The sequence below is a fragment of the Polistes fuscatus genome, unplaced genomic scaffold (genome assembly GCF_010416935.1).
Source record: "Polistes fuscatus isolate 324 unplaced genomic scaffold, CU_Pfus_HIC Scaffold1, whole genome shotgun sequence".
Classification (NCBI taxonomy): domain Eukaryota; kingdom Metazoa; phylum Arthropoda; class Insecta; order Hymenoptera; family Vespidae; genus Polistes; species Polistes fuscatus.
In genome coordinates, this window is record NW_025112997.1 from 5,931,118 (window position 1) to 5,954,734 (window position 23,617).

Here is a 23,617-nt window from a genome sequence, read left to right on the forward strand (position 1 = left end):
AGGGGGAGAGGAAGAGGAGGTGGAACAGGAGGTAGAGAAGGAAGTATGCACATAGTTGAGCTTCCAAAACGGGATCGAAAAAAAATGAAATTGTCGCCGGTAGATCAAAGAGAACCCGGCGACAGACTGTACTAGTACTCTCATTGACATTCTCCCTTTCTTCATTGTAGGATGTATTCATCTATACGGTCGTCAATATTTTCGATTTGAAATAAGCGGATATCCGGGTATGAGACTCTGCCTCGTTCAAAGATGAAAGTGAAAAAAGAGGTGGACGGGAGGTTTGGTTTCGAAGTAAAAGCCTGTTTTTTTTTTTCTCTTTTCTTTTTTCCGTATTTATTTTTTCCTTTCTCTTCTCATATTTTTGTTCCCGCGTCAGATTCGTTCACGGTTCAAGTGAAATAGGATAGATAGGTATAGCGGAATTAATAACGCGAAAGACAAAATTTGAAAAGAACGTGTCGATTTATTCGGTATCTAACGTACGAGCGATCGATTTAAAGTTATAATCGTAAAAATCGTAAAAGTAAGTCGTCAGGCGTTTCCGCGTTGAGAGAGAGAAAAAGAGAGAGAGAGAGAGAGAGAGAGAGCTTGCGATCGAATCGGTTACCGATCGCCATTCCTACGTAACAAGTCTCTAAAATCAAGCTGGAATCGAGACGTCATAAAGGGAGCTTCGGCGAGGATTACGAAGTAGCATGAGAGGATAAGACGAAGGGGAGGAGGGTTTTTAGTAGGAGGAGGAGGAGGAGGAATCGAAACCGGAAGAAATGGAGTTGTCGCTCGTAGATCAATCAGAACGTCCGAATTCATAGACAGGTTCCTTTCACTTTACGAGTCACCCTGGTGAAAGATCTTCCCTCCATCCTTGTTCTTTTTTTTTTTTGCTTTCACCTCCCTTTTCTTTCTCGTTTCCTTTTACGACATTTCACCGAGAGATCGCTAGGGAATAGAGTAGGTTCTCGCGTTAAGGAAACGCGATATAAGACTGGAGAAAGTGGAAGAGGGGTGCTGCCGCTACTGCTACTGTTACTGCTACTGCTACTGCTGTTGGTTCTCTTCTCTTCACTGAAATTTCTGCTGTAACTCGCGAGAAATCTCGCGCAGATCCTTTTATTGGTGCAATAAAAGTAGCAAAGTCGCACGCGCGGGCTCGCGCACCACGCCGACGCATGAAATAAAGAGGCTCGTAAAATCGGTCGGTTCGGTGACGCGTTGAGAATGAGGATGAGATTGCCGATGAGAAAACGGCTGATACCCCGTTTCTATTCTTTTCCTTTTTCTCTTTTTCTTTTTTTCCTTTTTTTTTTTCTTCTTTTTATTTTCTTTCTTTCATTTCTCTTTCGTTTCTCTTTGTCTTTCGTTTCTAGACTTTTTCTTTTTTTCTCCTTTATGACGTCCGCGTGAACCAATAGTATCTATCAAGATGAAATGTGTGTCGTCGAGACATAAACGATACCGAAAATTGCATTTTTACGATGTTTCGTCTACTTTCATATGATCTAAATTGAAAACTTCGAATAATATTCCATATCGAAATTGATATTATTTCCAAACGAATAACCAAATATTCGTTTAAATTGAATACATAATGAACTTTGTATAATAAACATTATCTGTGTATTTGATGCAATTGACTTCGTAATTTGTTGTATAAAGTTGAACAGTCAAATTTATTTGTACGTTGCTATTTTCTACTTTTGATCTTAACTATATCATTTTTATTTCAACATTATATACTTACACACAACGTCGATTTTCCATGACTTTTCAAGAAAGAGACCGGTCACATTTGGATTTTCTGCTCTACAGGTTATTGATTTTCCGTGATCTTCGACACCAGGTTCAAATTCCACCATGCTAACAGTACGATTTTCGGACCTTTCTTCCTATAAAACAAAAATGCAGTGAAAGAAATTTACTATTATGCGATCACTGATATGTTTGATTTAATATCATAGATATCAAATTTTTGTAAACCAAACAATTTTATAAATTCATGCAATTAAACATTGTCGTTAAATTTTCTAAACTTGAAGCAACCATTTTTTATGATGTAAACGTTAGAACAATTTTTATAATTGACCATTTTCCTCAATAATGAATTTGTTGCGTTTAAATTGGATTTAGCCATTCGATTATGAGCAACTTCTATATGAGATCTCTTGTAATCGAAGATAATTGTAAGCGATATTACTTTTTTTTATATGTAGAAACTGTTAAATAATCTTAAAAAGTGCCTGCTGTTTCCACGGTGTATTTTCTTATAGCACAAAAGCTTATCAGACATAAAATGCTTTTCCACGTTACGATACATAAAACCTCTTATGCGGCTAACGCACCATTAAACAGAATATGAACCTTATGTAAGGATTTGGAGTTTCCATTAAAATTTTTTTCTACTTCGATGGACTCATTTTACTAGAAAATTGCATTTGCCCTATTTCCCTCTATTATCTTTAATTTAATTCTCATTTATCAACGTTTTCGTATACACACGTTTAGGTACACGTGATTAATGTAATTGTATTATGTAATCTGTATTATCTCGATAAGATATATATGTATATATATATATCATAAAAGAAATGAAGCAATCAATAAACGAATTTCGTAGGGTAAGTATATTTAAGGAAATAGTTAAACAGATATTATTGTTAGATGAGAACAAATAAAATTAATTGTACAATTTGTAACAAGTATGTTGATACGTAGATCCGTGCACCAAGAGATTCAATACATTTAGTCTCTACCTCTTAATATCTATGTATTAGTAGAACGTTTGTCGTCGTGCAAATGTGTACACCAAATTTGAACACGGTGGTTTCGTTGTTGAATGTAAGGGATGAGGAGTGCAAGAGAGAGAGAGATAGTGGAAGAGTAAAGGGAGGTAAGGAGTACCGAGGTGTTACAAGAGAAACGAAGGAGTAGCAGGCGACAGGCTGAGTACACGATACGCGTTAACGGAAGATGTGTGTGCGTTTTCGCTCAAGCAGAAGTCCCAGTTACCAACTGGAATATCTTGTTAAGGAACTTGCCTGGGGTGTCGGACTCTGTTCTCTTACAAGAGTGTTTCTTACCCAGTACAGAAGCTAAAGCTCACTATTAACAGCTGCAACTATAAGTCAGAAGTCTCTATCGAATATCTATGAAATTGCATAGAAAGGTTCGAAGATCGATGAATGATTTTGTCAAAGAGAAGAAGACGAAAGAGATTTCTCGAGACGGTTCGAGACAATATCAGAAATTCTTTGAGATATTTTCTTTCTTTTCCGGTAAACATACTTTCGTACAAAGTTCATCGCGAATTCGATGTGACTTTAATAGCAAGGAGAATTTTCATTAAAATACAAACGACTCTTTGTAAAGTAAATCATAGAAAAGTCGAGTTAGTAAATCTACTGAAGACTCCTTTATGACAACGCTACCGGAACTAATGTTTAATTAGAAATACTTAAAAACTTTGTTCGTTTGTAATTTTGAAAATTTTTTAACCGTTCGTAATATACTCGAGATATCAGCGAACCGCTATTAGTTTTTTACTATGTTTCTGTAATCAAGAAGAGTAAAGAAGAAAACAGAAAGATAAAAAGATAGAAAGATAGACGGGTCAGGAGTTAAAAGTGACGCCGAAAGTCGAGATCTTCGTCCTTAACTCGACGGTTTTGCCTGTACTCGACATTTTTAATTTCGTATTCAAAGTCCGATTGCGCTCAACCCGTTTCCTCGTTCCTACTGCACTTGGTTTCCCTTCTTTTCTTGTATCACCCTCCACTTCGCATTAACCTACTCGAGTTTTACGAGGGTTTCGTTTTACAAAAGCATCTTTTTACTCGTTTTTTTTTCTTTCTCTCTCTCTCTCCTTCTTTTTCTCCCGCTCCTACTTTCTTTATTTTTCTCGATTCTCCACTTTCTGTAGTTGCCGCTCGAACTACTCTCTGGCATTACCTCAACGACGAAGCGAACGTAATTTAAGAAAAATAACAATTTCGGGAGTCATCCGTAACGCGTTTCGAAGGCCGTAACAAGTTGTAGATGTAAGAGTGGATAACGAAAGGATAAGGATGTAAGAAAAAAAGAAGAAGGAAAAAAATCTAATTCAATGGCGCAAGATGGTAGAAGAAGGTTGCCACGAATGAAAAAACAAAAATATACGGCCGCGTCCACTATGGTTAATTTTGGTTATATTAAGGTCGAGAGTCAGCTCGTAAGCAACCGTTATGTGCAACATCTGCACGAAAATTGTACTAGCTCCCTTTCTTTCATCCTTTTCTACGAAAGAAATCAAATTGTTTTCTTATTCGACTTATTTAATGACAAAAAATAATATAACATAGGTACGGAATCATCGCTATCGTTGTTCAGCTTGCTTTCTTCTTCTTATTTTTCTTCTTCTTCTTTGTCTTGTTGACGAGAGGAGCGGAAGCAGGTGTCCCGACTACATAAAGCAACGTTGATTATTAAAGGGTGGCTTAGAAGGGAGGCACGCGTTCCCGTGGATTTCCGAAAATCATATTTTCTACGATAGCTATATGGTATCCTCGTTATCTCAAGTCAGGAATACGGCTTTGTCTACTATATCCTCGGATTTAGCTCGCTTCGCTCTTCGAAATTCTCCCTTCTCTCTCTCTCTCCCTCTTCCACCCACTCCCTCTTTGTGGCTCTGTCTTGTGCGCGCGTCTCCATTCTCTGTGAGCTTCGTGCGTGTCCTCCAGCAGGTGAGGGAGAATAGCAGAACAAGGAGCGAAGAAGGAAGGACGGAAGATGCAGAGGTGGATGGCTATAGGATAATCAGGATGGTAATACGGTAGAAGTGGTATACGTGATCCGTCGGTTACAGGATCTGCTTATGTTAATATCTCTCCTCGCCTCCTATCCAAGGCTTTTTCTTCCCCGAGACGCGACCAATTCTACAACGGTCGAGTCGACCGCACTCTTTCTCTTCGAACCCTTCAGCCACTCTTTAAACCCTCCCTTCCCTTGCCGTCCTCAAAGCTCCTACTCCGGGCTTATATTTTATTATCTCGTACTTAAGAGAAACGCTAAGGAGAATTTTAAATAGGCACGTCGGCACCTTCGACGACGTCATTCCTAAAAACGAGACTGCGGTTGGAAATACACAGTGGGCCCTTATCAGTCGCTCGTCCTGCCTGTCACGAACGAAACGCCCGAGATTCTTCGTTAATTGTTCGTAGTTTGAAATTAACGGGCCGAATTAAACGCTGACTCGGTAACGTTCCAAGCCGTCTGTGTTCTTCTTCTTCGACGACGACGTTCCCGCTGAGTCCTTAAGTTTTTACTCCTTCTAAATGGTTAAGAGTTCGTTAATGTCTCGCGCCGATCGCTTATCTTCCTATTTGCATTTTACATATCGAACATCCAGCTATTTTCTTCCCTTGTCCTCGTTTCCAGTAGATAGTTAACATTTTTCATTTTCATTTTCATTAGTCCATTTAATTGCCATTGGCAATAACGTCGTTGATAACTTTAAGCGTAGATCGATCGTTCGCAATTATTACTAACTAGTTTCTAGTTTCATTATATAAAAAATGCATGGTGGACCGTCGAGTTCACAGTAAATGACATAAATGTTTCTCGATATTGTAGGATTGGTCGATACTTTGGTCGACGTTACTCGTTCAATCGTGAAAATTGTTAATGAACTACACGAAATTAATTAGGGTCGTTCGTCAGTACGATACGAACGCCAACAACGAGGACAGTTTCGACATATATGCTCAACGGTGTTCGGAAGTTGCGTTTGTAATTTCGGATTATCGATAAATGTGCCACCCCCTTGGGATCGTTAGAATCTAACTAGAACGATACAAGCGTGGAATACTTACAATTAGATCAGGGTCAACGACGATTGTGAATTTCTAATGAACGTGATTAAGTAAAACTTATAATCACGTAACAATGAATACATTTTACGACAATTTCGTTTCTCTTATTTTCTAATTGTACATACAATTGTACTTACAATTAAATTTTGCTTTTTTCATGCATGTTTATGAGTATTTACAATTTTTTAAACGCCATGGAAAATTCTTTAAAACATTTGACAGACAGGTAGGAAAGATTTGTGGGCTTTCCTTTCACCGCTATTACCGAGCTAGCCCTTTGGGAAGTCAACGCTAATGTGCTCTTTGCGATACATATATTATGAGATAACATTGAATATTCCCATGGGATAAAAGCTCGATTTTGCGGTCATGTTCGCCCTAGCATTATCCTGCCGGACATTTTGAAAGGGTAGCCAAGTTGGACGAATGCTTTCATTTTATTTCATCTTAAATTTATTAATCAATTGTGAGTTATTTTTCGATGGATTGGAACTAACGAATGATAAAGGTAAAACTTTTTTTAGTGTTATCTTTCCGATATGGTGAAAACAATTTCAATTGTAATCTTTAAAGTTTCAAAAATTGAAATTAAATTTAATAAGTGAAAGTATTAATTTATAACTAAATTAAATTAATTGCTCCTATCACGATGTGAAAACTTATGAATAAGTTTTCCCATACGAAATGACATGTTTTTCAAATTGAACTAATTAAAGAAAAAAAAAGCCTTTTTCATGCGCTTATAATTATTGCTAAATGTTCGTATAAAATCCCGTTTAGTTTTGTTAAGGACGCACAGAAAGTGAGCGTGTGTAAAGAGAATGAGATTGGTTGAGATGGCATAGCTTAATTGGCAATTAGCATACTACCAATGAAAACATCTGGATCCGACAGGTGCGGCCCGCTTAATTCAATCGTTGCACCGCGAAAGCTCAAAGCTAGCCGTTCCTTTCGATTCCCTTTCACAATCGAATGCGACTGGAGGCTGGAGAATCGAATCGGTTCAAAAAGAGTGCTTTCTCTCTCACAAGTCCTACCTTTGTCTCTCTCTCTCTATCTCTCTCTCTTTCTCTCTCTCTCTCTTTCTCTTTCTTTCTCTTTATCTGGTTGTCTAGTTCAAGAGTGCAAGAAGGTGTGCGCGCGCACATGTTCACCCTACGCTTTGCGTTCATCTCTCTCTAACTTCATTTCTCTCTCTCTCATCCCTTTTGACTCTGTTTCTCTTGGAAGATCTCTCCCAGGGGAAAGATCCGTGATCGGGGGGTTGTAGTTATCGGTTTCCTCGGGCGCTTCGACCTTTCTCCTCATCCTTCTCTCGGTACCTTTTACTCTTAGTGCCGAGTGGTACCTTCCTCCGTCCCCTCCACCTCCTCCCCCAGCCTTTCCCCTTTCTCTTTCTCCCGGCAAGTCCTTTCCTTCGTAATTCTTAGGAGTGCCACTGGAAAATCGAAGCAGCCACGGTTCTTGCCACTATATCTAGAGATCTCTTCGGCACCTAAAGGCGTAACCTCGGTCATGGGAGGCCCTCGTTAAGGATCGATGGCCTCGTTACTGGACAACCTGTCTCGTAATGTGGATCGCGCCGTAACCGAAGATACTTCATGGCAGATGGTAGGTACTTATAAAGGTGTCGTCCGTTGCTTCTCGATACTCTTTTCTTTTCTGTATCCTTTTCGATTAATTTTTTTTTCTTTCTCTGACACCTCTACACTCTGCCTTTGTTTTTCATTTATTTGTCTATTTAAAAAAACGCGAAGAAGAGATTTACTAACGATCCACCTTCCGCGTGATGAATATGGATGCAAGGTTGTTATCCCCCCCCCCATCCATCCTTGGGAAATCATCTTCTTTTCTTTATTCTCTCGCAAACTTTTAATTGTTTCTTGAATAAAAATAAAAAGAAGAACGGAGCTTAACCTTTTATTTTTTTCAGTCCTTTAGGTTGTAAATATACGTTAATTTTTTTATATACTTCTAGAAATACGTCGGAATATTCGAATAGAAATTGAAAAATTGAAGGATCGCGAGGTAACGATAGTTTAACGACTTCCTGCTTCGACGTATCGAAAAACGATATTTAAACAATTTTTTTTCAAATTGTTTAATAAACTGTTATCGTTACGTGAGTTGTTATTTAGTTTTGCAAGTAATTAGTTATGCGACAGGGTAGTTTTGTTCTGTGTTTAAAAGAAAGAAATCTATAATAATAATAAAGAGAAAAATGGAGATAGAAAATATAGGAAGAATGAAAACGTGCAAAAAGTTACTTTTGCAATCGCAGACAAAAGATATACGATGCGACGTCTCGCGGGTGCCCGAAAAAGCATAAAAGAGTATTCCGCTTTGTCTCTGTCTCCATCTTCTTTCTCTATTTTTCTCCAATAAGTCGAAACTTCTAATCTCGGGTTATATTATTTCTACTTTTCATCCTTACCGTGGTATGCTTCAACTGTCTTCTTCGGCCTTTGTACCATGTAATTACTGCTGGTGGCCTTGAACCGGTGGTCACGCATTCTACCTCATAGCGTTTTCCTGCTAGCAAAGACTCGTTCCCGATTTCTTTCTTTCCGGGTCTTCGTATGGCCACAGTCAAAGGTTTCACTGAAAATATATTAAAAACATGATTATTTATAAAGATAATGTATGTATGGATTATCTTTAATAAGATATCGATATCAATAATAAACAGATAAATAGTCTATTATTTTAAAGGATAATTATTGTAAATTTTATACGTTAAAATTGATATCACAACGTTTTCCTATTTCCATTAGATTATTATACAAGGAAATATTTTGTTCGTCATTAGCAAGAAATTTTTAATTAGTACCGTACACCGCTATTTATTTTAATTCGATCTGCCAATCATCTCTTTCTTTTTTTTTCACTTTTTCGTTTATTTATTTTTTTCCTCGAAGCAGCGCTTGGCAATTGCATCTATGATCGATACTAATCAGACGCGATAATTAAGGTGGATAAACGAGCGCGTTCTACGTGAGCCCGATATGAATGCGAAAACTCGTTGCGAAACATTGAATTCCGTTCGACAGTCGATCGTTTGTCATTTTCATCCGTTTGAGTTGCATCGATGGTACTTTCGTCCTTGCATATACTACTATCTAACAGGATGGTGTTATTTCAGAGATGACCACTCGAAAAGCTACCTGCGAAGTGTTCATTTGTTCTGTTGTCGTTGAATGATTTTGACAGTCCCATTGTATAAATAGAATCTAACACACGTTAAAAATAATTTATTATTATTATTTTTATTAGTCAATTATTTATGTTGTCTGATTATAATGATATTCAATTAAATTCATCCAAGGTTGATTGAACATTTTTAGATTAAAAAAAAAAAACATGAAAGCGAGGGATCGAAAGCAAGTGAGAAAGAGAGAGAGAGAGAGAGAGAGAGAGATTTTGCTATCTACAATTTCGCAGATTTCGTTTTCACGATCGGTCTGTCTCGCTTCTGCTCGATATTTTAGTCTCTCTTTCTCTGTCTGCTCTTTGCTCTTTTTTAAATTTCCTCTCTCGCTTTTTGTTCGTCCAATAGCATGAAATGAATACGCGGTGGATACATGGCCACTTGGTCGAGGTCGCGAAAATCAAAGGGGAGGCGTCGATCAATCTCTATACCTCTCTTCTCTTTGCCCTTTTTTTTTCTCTTTTTCTCGCTTTCGTTCTGATTTCGTTTTTTTTCCTTTTCGGATCCCACCACTATGATGGGGTCTACTTCCTTTCTTTCTCGCTCACACCTACTATCGATAACTGGTCTTCAATTTCACCGGAGTTGTTTCGAAAAATATCGTAACTTTCACAACGCCCGTGATTTAACGTGAATCGTTCGGGTGTGTCGTTTATTCAGCTATTTTACAGAGAAAAACAAGAAAATCATTATTAATTGAGAGAGAGAGAGAGAGAGACAGATACTGGGAAGAAAAAATGCTCACACAATACTTCTTCCATTGTAGTTTGTTTCGAGAATAAAATAACACGTTCCTGGTACACCAGTTTCTTATACGCAACAAACACGCTCGTACGAATAATAAGAAAAAAGGTTATGGAGAAACGCGTAAAAGAAAGTATCAGTATGAAGGATCAGCGTAATATCGTACCTAGAAAATGGTTAAGTAGGATTGTGTGCATATTTCTTTTTTTCTTCTTCCCTTTCGTTTATAACAAAAAGGGAAACTACAGAATGGAAATGATTCTTAGAAAGTGTTTTCGCCTTACTAAGAGAAAATCGGTTTCTTTTTTTTCTCCCTTTCTCTCATTCTCTGTTGAAACTAAAGGAAGGATTCTAAAAAGTCCCAAGGAGAAAGCATCGCTGTTTCCAAGGCTCGCAACTCTCCTTCGAAAGAGACGAATGAATCGTTGGGTGGGTCTCGAGGGTGAATTTAATACATTTCTCGTGTTATCTTCCTTTATCTTCCCTTAAAGACGATTCACAGCGACGAAGAAGTAAAGGATGTTGGCCCACTTTTCCTGTCTCGTAGATTTTATCGTTTAATGCGGGACAAGAGATAGGCCTCTGATTTGTTAGTCGGTCGATAAGAATTCCTACCTTGTTTTTTTCTTTTTCATTCTCTTTTCACCTTTTTCTTATTTTATATCTTCTTCTTCTTCTTCTTCTACTATTGTATTTTCTTTTATATTCGTATTATTTTATAAAGCTTTTTTTGTTTTTGGGAAAAAACCATATAACCGTTTATCATTTAATTCCTTTATCGAACATTTTCTTATTTTTTTATTAGATCGTTCTTTATAGGTTGAATTCTTTTTCTTACAAATAGTAGAAAGATATAAATTTTACTTACGATTTAGGTCCAACGTGATAGAAGTAAACTTAGGTTCTACTAAATCCGTGTTGTGCGCTTCGCAAGTAAAATTAGCGCCAAGCTCCGATCGAGTAATTGGCTGGAACGTAAGCCTGAAATAAAAATGAATTGTCTACCTGTACATTATTCAGATAAATTTTGTAATTCAATTTAATTATAAATCAATATTTTCGTTTAAATAATTACCTATTCTCGATGACGTCTCCGGCGTTGTTCTCGTATTCTTCGTCTTTAATATTTCCATTGATAAGCCATCTAACCATAGGCTCTGGTTTACCTGCAATCATCATCATCAAAAATATTCTTTTTTATATTTTATTCAAAGAATAATTTAGAAAAATAATAATTTAATCAGCGTTGAATCACATGCACAATTAAATAGTTGAATAAATAAATGATGGTAAAAGACTTCTATTTCGGTCGTGACTTTTATAATCGATAAGTTGGCTTAACGAGTATGTTCAAAGAGCAAAGTTAGATTTGTTAGACAAATGCCGGTCTATCAAACGTACATTTCAATGTAATTTTGTATTCTCTTTTCGATTTCTAAGCTCTTTCTCTCTCTTTCTCTCTTAAAAGAGCCTCCCTCATAAAGCTTTGCTTTGATTTCAAACAAAATTCGATGCAAGTTAACGAGGATTTGAAATTTAAAAAGAATTTTTGTAATGATTTTATAATACTTTTCAATCCGTTGAAAGTGTATATTTTCTAATATTTCAATAGATAAAGAATGATTTAAATAGTTTTAATACCTTAGTAATGTTGGAAACCGAAGAAACGGTAAACAACAAATAGTTTAACGACACGAGAGAGAGAGAGAGGGGAAAAATGTAATTTCTTTTTTGGAAAAGTTGTTCAGGGGTAAAAAAAAACAGTGAAATAAGAGAGTACGAGAGCAGAAACTAGGAAAACAGAGAATGGGATAGAGATAACGTATACACCGAACAGGAGCTATCGTCGAAGTAACTAAACGGCGGATGAGTTCGTGGCAACTTTTAAATTAGCCGATACTCTAGAACACAGCAGGGCAGCGCGTGATACTGCGAACAAAAAATATTGCACTTGATAGGTGAAAGTTGTAAACTCTCGTATCACGAAACGTCCGATAATATTGTACGTTCATTGAAGAATTAATTAAATACCAACGTATTGACACATTTATTTCACAACTCATTTATTTCATTATTTATATTTATATTAATTTATTTATATTTATATTAATTATCGTAAATCGATGGTGGGTATGTATGTATTCGTATCGTTCGAAAACACGGACGTTAACGAAACGCAATAATAATTTTAATGTATAGAAATAAAATAATTAAAGATAAATAGTACGAAGGAATAAAACGCAAATGATTTGCTTTGAATTTTTTCTATTCGCGTTTAAGAAAAAGGGATGTCGCAGTGGTGGATATTTTTCGATGTAGTTGCTTTCATTATTATTCATGTAGCTTTCTTGGCTGCTGGAATCGCAATTTAATCAGGTTCAAGATATAGCGAAAGGACGCTTGCAACAACACTTAAAATTGCAAGCTGATCTTCGTAGAAAGTGCGCCGTACGTATAGCGTAACGCCTCTTAGATTAGCTTGGTATCATTGTTATTCACGATACTTGCCCATCCTGATTGCGTTTTAACCGTCTCGTTCTTTCCAATCTTCCTTCCCTCGGCTACTTTCTTTTACTTTCCTCTTATTCCTTCGTGAATCTACGATACTTTGGGGAACGATGTTTCGACGCTAATTCGATCCTATTAATGTTCTTTTCACGTACTACATAATTTTGTACATCATCCAAAACAGTTACATTACAAAGCATATACCGGTCTTTTTACTTGTTTCCTAAGTTTTGTCTTATCAATTTTATCTATTTTTCTTCAATGAGTATAATCTTGTTCTGAGTATCAAATTATTATTCAACGTCCATACGAATTCTAATCGTTTGCTTCTCTATTTTAAGCTTTAAAATTGTAAATAAAATTTATTTTAAATATTAAAAATAAGAAATCAATATATATATCTCTCGCTTCGATCAATGAACAACTCGTATATAGTCTTACTGATTATACATTAAACAACAATATTAAATGACATATTGATAATAAGAAAATAAAGAGATCAAGTGAAAGATAAGATGAACTTTCTGAGCGTTCCTGGCATTGACTTTAACCATTGAACTATAGTCAAACTCTCTTCTTCATTGAGCGACGCTAGTGGGGCTGTTGGAACGACGACATCTACGCTATCTCCGAGGCGTGGCACTAAAGTGTGGATTTTAATCCGCGGATACCGGACGATATCTTGCAGGATTAAGGCGTCGCTCGGCAGGCGGCCACCCACATCTAACAAGTTTACCGTTGGTTCGAACTCTGCTTAAGGCAAATACCCACCACCGGTGGCTTCGGAGATCAGAGCCCTCACGTTGGATATCCTCCCTCTTTCTCTCCTCCTCTCCTCTCCTATCCTCTCTTTACTAGATTCCTAATCGCTTCACCCTTCCCTTTACCTTCCCTCTTTTCCCCTTTTCTTAGTCCTTTCAACGCATCCAGATTTAGTTCCCTTCTCGTTCGATTCTCTAAATTGTTCTACCTTCTCTCTCCCCTCCCTTTACCCTTTCCAAAACATTTACGAAGCTTACTCTATGACTACGTTTCATCTCATAAAGAGACCTATATTCGATCGTATTTAATTGTGAAATGAAACCTAGCTACTTGGAAACAGATCTGCTATAGAGACCATCAACGTATACATGTTACACGGTAAGTATGGATTATCGTTATCAACTATCCATTGATAGACAAGAGCTATTAATGATACCCTTCATTACTCAAGATATCAGCCATCTGACAACTTGTTCAAGATACCTGGTATGGTATGGTATTGTAATTAGCGTTTAATGCCTTTGTATCTCATTTTAGAGTCTGACAGATATCCTATTTCCTCACAATATTCCGTGTCCTTATAATTAATAATTATTCTGTAATTCTTGTTCACGTACACAGCGTATACACGATCAATCTGTGTCGTTAAATTGTATATTAAACAAGTGAATATTATGTCAATCATGTTGATCAGGGATGACGAATGAACTCGTCGTGAAGTTAAAATATTCGAGATATTACTTCATTAATCAAATTTATTATTTCTCGACTGAAAAGTTTGATGTATTTCTTTTAATATGTTCTTTTAATTAGTTTGTAAAATTGAAATGTCGAAATATTACGTATAACATTTTATTTCATTTTCAATTATCGTTATTCGTTGTAAGGGTGAATGAACATTGAATAAATTATACGGTTGTTAACTATACGAACCTGGTTACAACGCTTAAACTTGATCTTTCTCATTTATTTCATATTTTGATTGGCTGGCTCTAACAAGCTACAATTAATAATTGGTTATTACGATTAATTGCGACTTTGATAATTCATCGGTTTTGTTTATCGAATTAACACGCTTTAAATGTCGACGATTTGTACAGAGGGATAGGCGTGAACGTAAATGTCACTACATATTCGAGGAACGTTTGTCGTGGGATAATCGATCGCTCATTCGTCGTTGTAAGCTAAATTATGTGTGCTTTCTTCTCGTTATGTATTTCAACCAAAAGCTTTATGTTGATAATAAGCATGAAGTTAAAAAATTGATGATTCCAGAGTACAGTCGAAAATACAATTAAACAGGAAGATAGAGAAATTATGATTATTGGAAAGATATATAATTATCTATAAATTAACGTATTTTTTAAAATTAAATTTAATGTCTCCAGGATTATTTATTTCTCAAAACGATAACTTTTCTTAATAATCACATAAACTATATTTTTAACTATTTATCTGATTCATTAGTTTTCCTGTGAATTCTCGTGCTATCTTGTTGATAATAATTTTTAATTACAGAATGAATTATAATATTCTAAATGTTTTTCATACTTTATTTTTTTTTTAAATTCGTAATCAAATACGTTGCCATTGATTTATTTACATTAAATATGTTGTATTACGCAATATTTCATAATTATTTTGAAACTATTTATTTATTTCCTTTCATCGGCAATCCATTATTTATTTAACCATTCGTAATGTGTACTAAAAATTAATATCTGTTAAGTAAAATTTTAATTCATTTTACTTTTGAAGTCATTGCGACAAAATTTTCATTTTTAACGAAATAGAGAGGCAGACTAAAAAGAACCAAAAGGGAAAGAGAAAGAAGAGAGAGAGAGAGAGAGAGAGAGAGAGTGTGACACGATTTAAATTTTACTTTTTAATATTTATTTTCGAACTTTTTCGGATTGCGTTGATACATGGATTGAAAAATAAATACCCGCAGCACTTTGTCCGATTTCCGAGCTTGTGACGTTACATGTAATCCTGGGGGAAATAGGCGAAGTGTTTCGGCTTGTTGGATATTCTAGTGAGGGAGAGAAAGAGAAGGAGAGAGAGGGAGAGACAGAAATGGAAGTCGATCGAAGGTGAAGAGAGGGAGAAAAGAGAGGCTCATTCGCTCTGCAAGCGCGGATAATTATCGGAATAAACTGGCTCGATGTAGAATACACGGTGAGTTGGTTTGCCGGAAACACGACATTCGCTATTCGGTTCTGATTTACTCGCTCAGGGGATTTTCAAGAATGTAACTAGTGATCCGAAGAAAGCAAAAAAGAGGAAATACACAGTAATATTCTATTGTGATTTTCGATAAAATATTGCCATCTTAATCGAAGATATGCGTTTAAGTAATACATAATAATAATAATAATAATAATAATAATAATAATAATATTGGGTTGGCAACTAAGTGATTGCGGATTTTTTGGTTGGCAACTAAATGATCCTTCCTCTTTAAAAGTAGGAATGAAAGAGAGAAAGATTCACGAGGGGATGTTTCTTTCGGAAAACGAAACCACAACAAATCAAAAAAGAATGAAAAACATTAAGAAATAAAAATATTGTTCTTTAAATTCTTAACCGATATTAAAATATATGGATCTTTTGGTTGGCAATTAAGCGAGTGCAATTACTTTAATAAAAACCTATATATTTACAGGGGGGAGGAAGGGAAACGATTACTCGAGTAAAATTGAATGCTTCCTACACACGTTCTTATTTTTTTTTATTATTTTCTTCTACACTCTCGAACGAATAAAACGAAATAAATAGATAGATAGATAGAATCTTATTATTTAAAAAAGGATAGTCATTTCCTATAATATCAAGTGTTAATATTTAATTATATTACGATAGGTATATATATATATCTAGGTCTACGAATAAATGTATTTAGTATTACACGAATTTTCTATGTTGTATTGAGGTTTGGCAGGTTAAAAAAAATCTTACAAGAGAAGACCATAGATAATATGATTTTTCACGAATCCTTTTACTCGTGTATTCGTGGCACTTTACAAGTAGGGATGAAAGTGAGAAAGATTAGGGAGGGGAGGTTTCTTACGGTAAACGAAACGAAACGAAAAAAAATCAATAAAGTATGAAAAACATCGAGAAAATAAATATTGTTGTTTAAATTCTTAATTGATATTAAAATGTGCCGAGTTTTCGGTTTTCAACTAAACGAGTGGCGCTGGCGGCCGCTTCTCAGTAAGTTTTTGTTCAAATAAACACCCTCGCTTAGCTGAAAACCCGAATAATCAGTACACCGGAAGATTGGCATATTTTTAATTTATGTTAATAATTTCTTTATTATATAAAATTATATAAAAATAGTAAATTTTAAATTTTTATTTTAATAATTTCTTCTTCTTTATAATTTTCTTTATATATATATTTACGTAAGTACTTATTTATACAAAGAGATAGAGAGATATATAGATAGATAGATAAAAAGAAAGAAAGAGAAAGAGAAGTTCAGGGACCTGTAGATTTTTATTAAAGTAACCATGCTCACTTAGTTGCCAACCAAATAATAATAATAATAATAATAATAATAATAATAATAATGGAAAAAAAAATAAATTACCAAAAGGAGGTCACAAAACGGTATCGCGAATAAATGCCATAATATAAAATAAAATGAAATATCTGGAGCGAAGTAACGCTGTTCTTTCTCTATCTCTCTCTCCTTCTCTCTCTTTCTTTCTCTTTGTTGTAAAAAGAATAAGAAACAAGAATAGGACAACTATTTATTCGCGTCTTTTTAGTCCCTTCCACCAATCGTTCTTTTAGTCTCAGTGGGACGCGTACGATTGGAATCAATTTAAAGGTGAAAATGTTATATCCTTCAATCCAAAAAGACGGTCTATCGTGATCTTAAAAGTACAAGACAAGGGAGTCTATTTTATTTTTGTCCTTTAAAAGAAGAAGGGACAAGGTTAAAGGGAATGATGGGTGTATGGAGAGAGGAAGACTTTTTTACGCACGTATACATTCTCGAGAACAGGCCTTTCGATTCTTTCCGAGCACGAAGTTAAGTAATTGGCAATAAATTTCATTCGCGGAACGAGTCGTAAAATTTCCTCACCACCGATGCTATAAATTATAGACAAAGCGGAAACCGAGCACCGAATTAGGTTTAACTCTAAGTTACGTATAATGAAGCAACCAAGAAAGAGAAAGAGTGAATAGAGATAAAGAGAGAGAGAGAAAGAGAGATTCGAGGATGAATTCTTTCTCTCGTCTGGAGAATCCTCTCTCTCTCTGCGTGTATTTTATTTTCATTATTTTTATTCTCTTGAAATATTCCTACATTCGGTAAGTAAACTTCATTTTCTTTTTCTTTTTGAAGTTATACTTCTTTTGGCGCGTTGGGGAAAACGTAATGGGGAGTGATTTTGTTCCGAGCGTCTGGAAAAACGACACCATGAAGTTTGTCGGTATTTACGATGCGCGGCAAAGCGATTTCAAGTTTACGGCATGAAGTTGTCTTCTTTTCTTCTTCCCCCCTTTTTTTCTCAAGCGGATCACCCATCCAAATACTAATCGTACACAGCGCTGCTTTACTTAAATGATCGAAGCGAGAACTAATGCTGTAACCGCGCCATGACTGTTGACGCGTGAAGTAATTCGATATATCTCTCTTATATTTAGTGTGGACTGATATCTATATTTTCATATTTTCTTTTTCTTTTTTTATTCTTTCTTATATATATATAATAATAATTATTTTTTTCTTTATGTTATTTTTTTTTCTTTGAAGTTTTTTTTGAAGTTATTTTTGAGGCTATTGAGGTTATGTTCGTTTTGGTACGACAAAGAAGTATAACTTCTTACTTGCGTACATAAGTACACACACCAGTTTTTTTTTTTTTTTTGGTTTATTTCAAATCGATTAATGTAATAATCCGCGCCAATCTTTATAACTTTCTCCTCCATTCTTTCCCATTTATTTAATTAATCGATTGCTCTAGTTCGAGTGGTTTCATAAAAAGGATTGAAAAGTGCAGAAGCACGCGTAGACTCCCGTTATTAAAGACATTATCATCGTCCTCCTTACCCTCCTCTTCGTCATCGACCTTGTCGTCGTCGTACGTTTGAAAGTAACCAACTAAATTACTAGGTAAACCACGACTTCCGCATCATACCGCTTTCCGATTCTCCTTTACTACCGCGAAATTTCATTATAGTATAAAAATGAGATTATTTCGGGTGCATATGTAGGTATGTATATCTTGTGGTAGACGCAAGAGATTGGAATATTTGTTCTTTTTTTTTTTTAACGGAGAAACCGAAGCGATAATTATTGAACGCGTGGTGAAATGGAGTGCGGGGAATTAGGGGGAATGCATTCAATGGTTATTTCTGGCCTCTTATATGGCCATTGATTTCTTTTTTATTTTATCGTCAGAGTTAAATGAATGAATGAGCACGATAAATATTAATTAATTCAAAAAGGTGAACACGAGGAATAAATAAGGTATTTTTATTGTAATACTTATCGATAAAATTTGAAAAATCTTATCGTTCTGCCTATCCATTTTTATTCATATTACATTATATCAATTTTTATTCCCGATATTTCCGGAAATGATGAATATAAATTTTATTAAATATTACCGTTTAATCAGGAAGTACATAACATTTGCACGTAATTCCTGCATTATCAAGTAACGCGTTTCGCACTGCGGTCGCGTATTGAATTGCAAATTATGTAAAAACAAGCGGGAAAATAAAGAAAAGGAATGCGGTCAACGTGAGAACGTATCGCGTGTCCTGTTATTTTCAAAAATAAAAATAAAAAATGAAAAGGTTTAGGAGGGAAAATCGTGATTGAGAGAGAATGAGAGAGAGAGAGAAAGAGAAAGAGAGAAAGAGAGAAAATTATGAATTAATTAATTTTCATATATTATACACAATGATATAAGAAGATATCGAGTTGAATATATCAATTACATTACTGCAATGAGAAACCGATCGGACTACCAAAATAATTACCGAACGGGAAATAATTAATTATCTTTATGAATAGGTATGAAATCATCAATTAACTTTGATTTGTCGATTCGCGTACTACGACAAATCGAATTGTTCGGAGTAAGCTTTCAGAGCGTATTAAACGAGTCGATTATTTTCACATAAAATACTTTCATTTCGCAACCCCTTTTTCTATCATCGTATCGACGACGCATAAAAGTCTAGGATGTTTCTACTGAGTACGCAAAAACGTTGTCTTGAGATTATAAGACGAGAAATTTCATGTAGAAATGATCATAGATTTGGATAGAAAGCAATAAAGATCGATATGCGATCTAATGAGAGTGGAAGCTGTTTGAGCGGTATTCGGAATGGCATTGTTAAGGATAAGCCGATCTTCTCGATATTCAATTTATACGACGCAACGTATATGATCGATGCGCAAACTGCCGATCCAATTCCCATCGAATCTGCATACGGCAATATTCCTGGGCCTCGATATTCATCGATTAGACGAATGATCTATAAGGGCTTGCTTTTCTACCTTCGGTCAAAATTTCTCTAAACCATAATATCGTCATTTTCACGGGAAACATTATTATTTAATCCGTTATCCGTTTATACAGATCCCGTAGGCGTATAACGAGAACTTTTCTATCGACGTTCGAATTCGTTTTCTGATTGGAGGGATGGAATGGGGTGGGCAGGGGATAGGGGGTTAAGGAAGAAGGAAAATACAAAAAAATAAAAATAAACAAAAACGGCCGACGTCTATATACCGATATTCGATTAATTTTACTTTTGAGAAAATACGCGAGAGTAAAGGGTGGGTGTGTTATGGAGAAAGTTATCAAAAGTAAGTTGGAGTGTTTATCGGAATTATTGACGTTTCGATAATCGAAGCGGACTAAACGAAAAAGGGCAATCGTTCGAGTTTATTTGCGACGGCAACGGATTTGATCGAAATAAGAGGAAATTAGAGAAAAGAATAGAAAAAAAAGAAAAAAAAAAAGGGAAAAAGAAAAGAAATGATCGAAAGAATTAATTTGTGAACGAATGGCCTCCGTTCGATTCGAAACACGAACCGTATACACCGTCGTAGAAAGTTAATCGCTCGGAAAGATCAAAGATACTTGTAGGTGCTTTCGAGTCGAAAACACGGTTACGGATATCACGCGACAATTACGTCACGCCGCGGGATACTGTAATCGCATTTCACGGAGTTTCGAATTTGCCTCATTTTGATGGCAGCAATCCGTGCCTAAAAGCTTAACGACATTTTGCTGTCGCGATATCCTTTTCCAAAAATGGCGGAAACTCGTTTAATCAGCAAGTAGTAGAGAAAAAAGGATGATAAGGAGATGAGGAAGGAAGAAGAGGAGAAAGAAAGAGGAAAAAGAAAAGAAAGAGTTGCGTCTCGTCTTTGCCTGAGGGGGTAGGAGGGGAGGAGGGAAGGAGGGTAGGAGGGTTTTCCCGTTGAGTGCCGTCGACGTTCTTCTAGAAGGTTGGGAAGATGGAGGTCGATATTCGAGTGGTGGAAGACTAAGAAAAAGATAGACAGATAGGCAATGAGAGAGAGAGAGAGAGAGCGAGAGCTAAGGAAAGAAGAGGAGAGAAGAAGGACGCCGAGGAGGAGGAAATAATCTTTTAAGACGGTCGTAGAAGTTGCCGCAGTTATAAACAGAAATTTAGATCCAGTTGCCAAAGTAAACAGTAGTGGCCGGTACTTCAACGTTCCATCTTACTCTTATTCTTAACTCCACCCTCGGAGCTTCTATCGAAGCTCTTCCTCGAAACTAGAAGAAGTCGTTTGATCTTCCAACCCCTTCGCTACCGAAAGTCATTTACCTTCGCTAATGTTCGACCGAACGTGAAACTTTTCACTTAGTTCTGTTCGCCGATAAAAACTTGGCTGATCTAATAACCGACGACACCACTGACTCCACTCCTCCTCCTCCTCCTCCTCCTTTCTTTCCTTCCCTAAAGTCTTACCGTGGTCCCGAATCACTTTTTACAACGTTCATCACGTCATTTCGATTTCGTGATAAAATAAAGGAATAAGTAAGAAGCGAGCATATTTTATCGTATTCTTTTCTTACCGCCTGTTACGCGACAGGTGAGATAGGGAGTGTCACCCTCTTCGTACGGCCCCGCCGTCCCGTTCAAAATACGACCCCAACGATCCAAAATGGTCGGCTGTTCTGGTGGAACTGTAAAAATAAATCAACAAGATATACGATTAGTGAATCCTTGTAGATTAGTTGAGAACATTTGCTAATAAACTTTCGCGTTGGGTAAAAAAAAGAAAATTATTGAAATTCGACGGTAACCATTTCTATTTTTTTTACGAGTACCATAAGCTTTTATTCGATGTGCGAAAAGAAATTTAAATATCAATATGCATGACCTAAAGCATTCATCGCATCCATACACACATACATACATACATACATACATATACGAGGCCCTAGCAATTTCTGATTTTTCTGTTAGCGCAAAAATCAAAGCAAATCGAGATAAGTATTTCGGTGTTTTCTTCGAGCCAATTCCAATTTACTGTGCTTCGTGTAGCTAGTATCGGTCAGATATAGGTACGATCGTTCCCGGATTAAACGTAGCGATATTTTTTTGCGAAATATCCGCTCTCGCGAAATCGGAACGAAGTCGGATAAGCCGGCCGAGATATTTCTCTTGCTTTTTCGTTATTTTGGAAGTTAGCTGCATACGTCGAACGTATAGGACGCTTTATCAACGAGGTTATAGCACGGTATATCCACTTTCCTCTGGCTCCTCTTTATCCTCTGCGTTTCTCTGACTTTACCTTTTTCTCTTCTTGTCCTTTTTCTTTCTCTTTCTCTCTCTTTTTTCTTTTTTTTTTTTAACGTGTTATGCATTTGGAATCGTTTCTGTCATATATAGAAGCTTCCGTGTGAACATATGTAACAAGCTGCTGGATAATCTCGACGAAAAAATATCCCCGTTTCCGTTCGTAAAAGACTAAATTTCGTTACAAATGGCTTGTGGAACGTACAGATAGTTGTTAAAAATCTGCGAACAACTTACGTACGTATAATATAATATATATACATGAAAATAGTTAGCTTCTCGGATAGTCGGAACCAAAATTCAAACTCGGGTCTTTTGTTTTCCAGGCGACTGTTTTGAACCACTAAATAGCTATTCAGATCCTTGGATCTCTAATTTTCTTATAAATAAATTTTCTTCTATTAGAAATGAAGGTTCTCTCATTCATATATTCGTCGTACTATATTATATAAAGACAAGCAATTCGATCGTTCGGGAAATAGAAAAAAGATGCCCACTTGTTACATGTGCAGTGTTTACTTTTATATTGGATGAAATAACGGTGATAATTGGTTTCAAGAAAATTACTGAACATTGCCATTTTGTATAGCAAAGTCTCGATGATACGTTCGAATCTCATTTACAAGTGTTGGAATCCCAGAAAAAGTTGTTATCGAGCAAAACGAGTAGACCAAAAAAAAAAAAAAAAAAGAAAGAGAAGAAGGAAGGAAGAAAGGAATGAAAGTGGTATAGTTCACATACCGCGTTTTATCGTCAATAATCACTGTAACGTCGTCCGGTTCAGCAAGCCGCTGGGAAATAATATCTATCGATCCGTGATATCGTTCGTGGACCTTCGGGGATTTAAACTCGGGACGAGTTCTCTATTTTTGGAGAATTTATTTTTGAACGATCGTAAAATCGATGAAAGAACCAATGTTCAACAGTAACAAAAAGAAAAAGCAAAAGGAAAAAGAAAGAAGAACAAAAATCATATAAAAAATATAAAAAAAAAAAAAGAATTTGTTTAAGAGCAGGATTGCGTGCAAAAAGAACAGCCGAAACATTAATGTTCGTAGACGGTAGTCAGTCCTCGTTCACGTATTGCCCGCGTCGAAGTTTGATATACCTACGAACGAGCAGGATTTCCGAAAACTCTCGAAATGATCGAAAATCGACGCTGAATGGAGGATGATGTCGTTACCAGGGTATGATTCGCGGTATTTCCGACGAAAGCACTTAATCAACCGCTCCACGTTTCGGCAAATTCAATTTCGAGCATTCATCGTAACGGACCGATATCCCTACCCCTTTCGTTTCCTCATCCACCTCTGTATCTCCCTCTCTACCCCCTTATCCATTTTTCCTCTTATTCTCGTTTGCTTTTCCTCCACTGTTATGCTTTCTATTCTATACACCAGACTTATTCTCTATTTTATCCCCGTTCATACTACGTACGCCTTTTTTTCAACGACTCGTCGAGTGTGAACGCGATAAAATTTTCATCAGAAGCTCATTCTCTTTTTCAGGACACCCACCCCACATTCATTGGTATACAAGCAGGTAAGTAGGTAGGTAGGCAGATAGGTAGATAGGTACTTGTAAACAATTCACTACAAGTTATGGCCGCTTTTCATTCTATAATCGGGCACATAGTTGAAAAAATAAAACGTTCCGTCTCGTGTTAATGCTCGAACGTGCTTTTGATTTTTCTTATTGATTTTATTCTTTTATCATTTTTCACTAGATATCATCTGTT

General features: G+C 36.1%; 1 protein-coding gene across 3 annotated transcripts in view; it reads right to left on the minus strand.

The window, feature by feature from the left end:
• LOC122518803 (nephrin) overlaps positions 1 to 23,617 on the minus strand; it is a 298,229-nt gene that overhangs the window by 39,164 nt on the left and 235,448 nt on the right. For all 3 annotated transcript variants that reach the window (XM_043637915.1, XM_043637908.1, XM_043637923.1), the window contains exons 5-9: positions 21,153 to 21,263; positions 10,874 to 10,964; positions 10,667 to 10,779; positions 8,281 to 8,447; positions 1,745 to 1,889 (exon numbers count right to left, since the gene is read on the minus strand). In XM_043637915.1, coding sequence (XP_043493850.1) covers positions 1,745 to 1,889; positions 8,281 to 8,447; positions 10,667 to 10,779; positions 10,874 to 10,964; positions 21,153 to 21,263 — 627 coding nt within the window. The remainder of the gene's footprint in view (positions 1 to 1,744; positions 1,890 to 8,280; positions 8,448 to 10,666; positions 10,780 to 10,873; positions 10,965 to 21,152; positions 21,264 to 23,617) is intronic.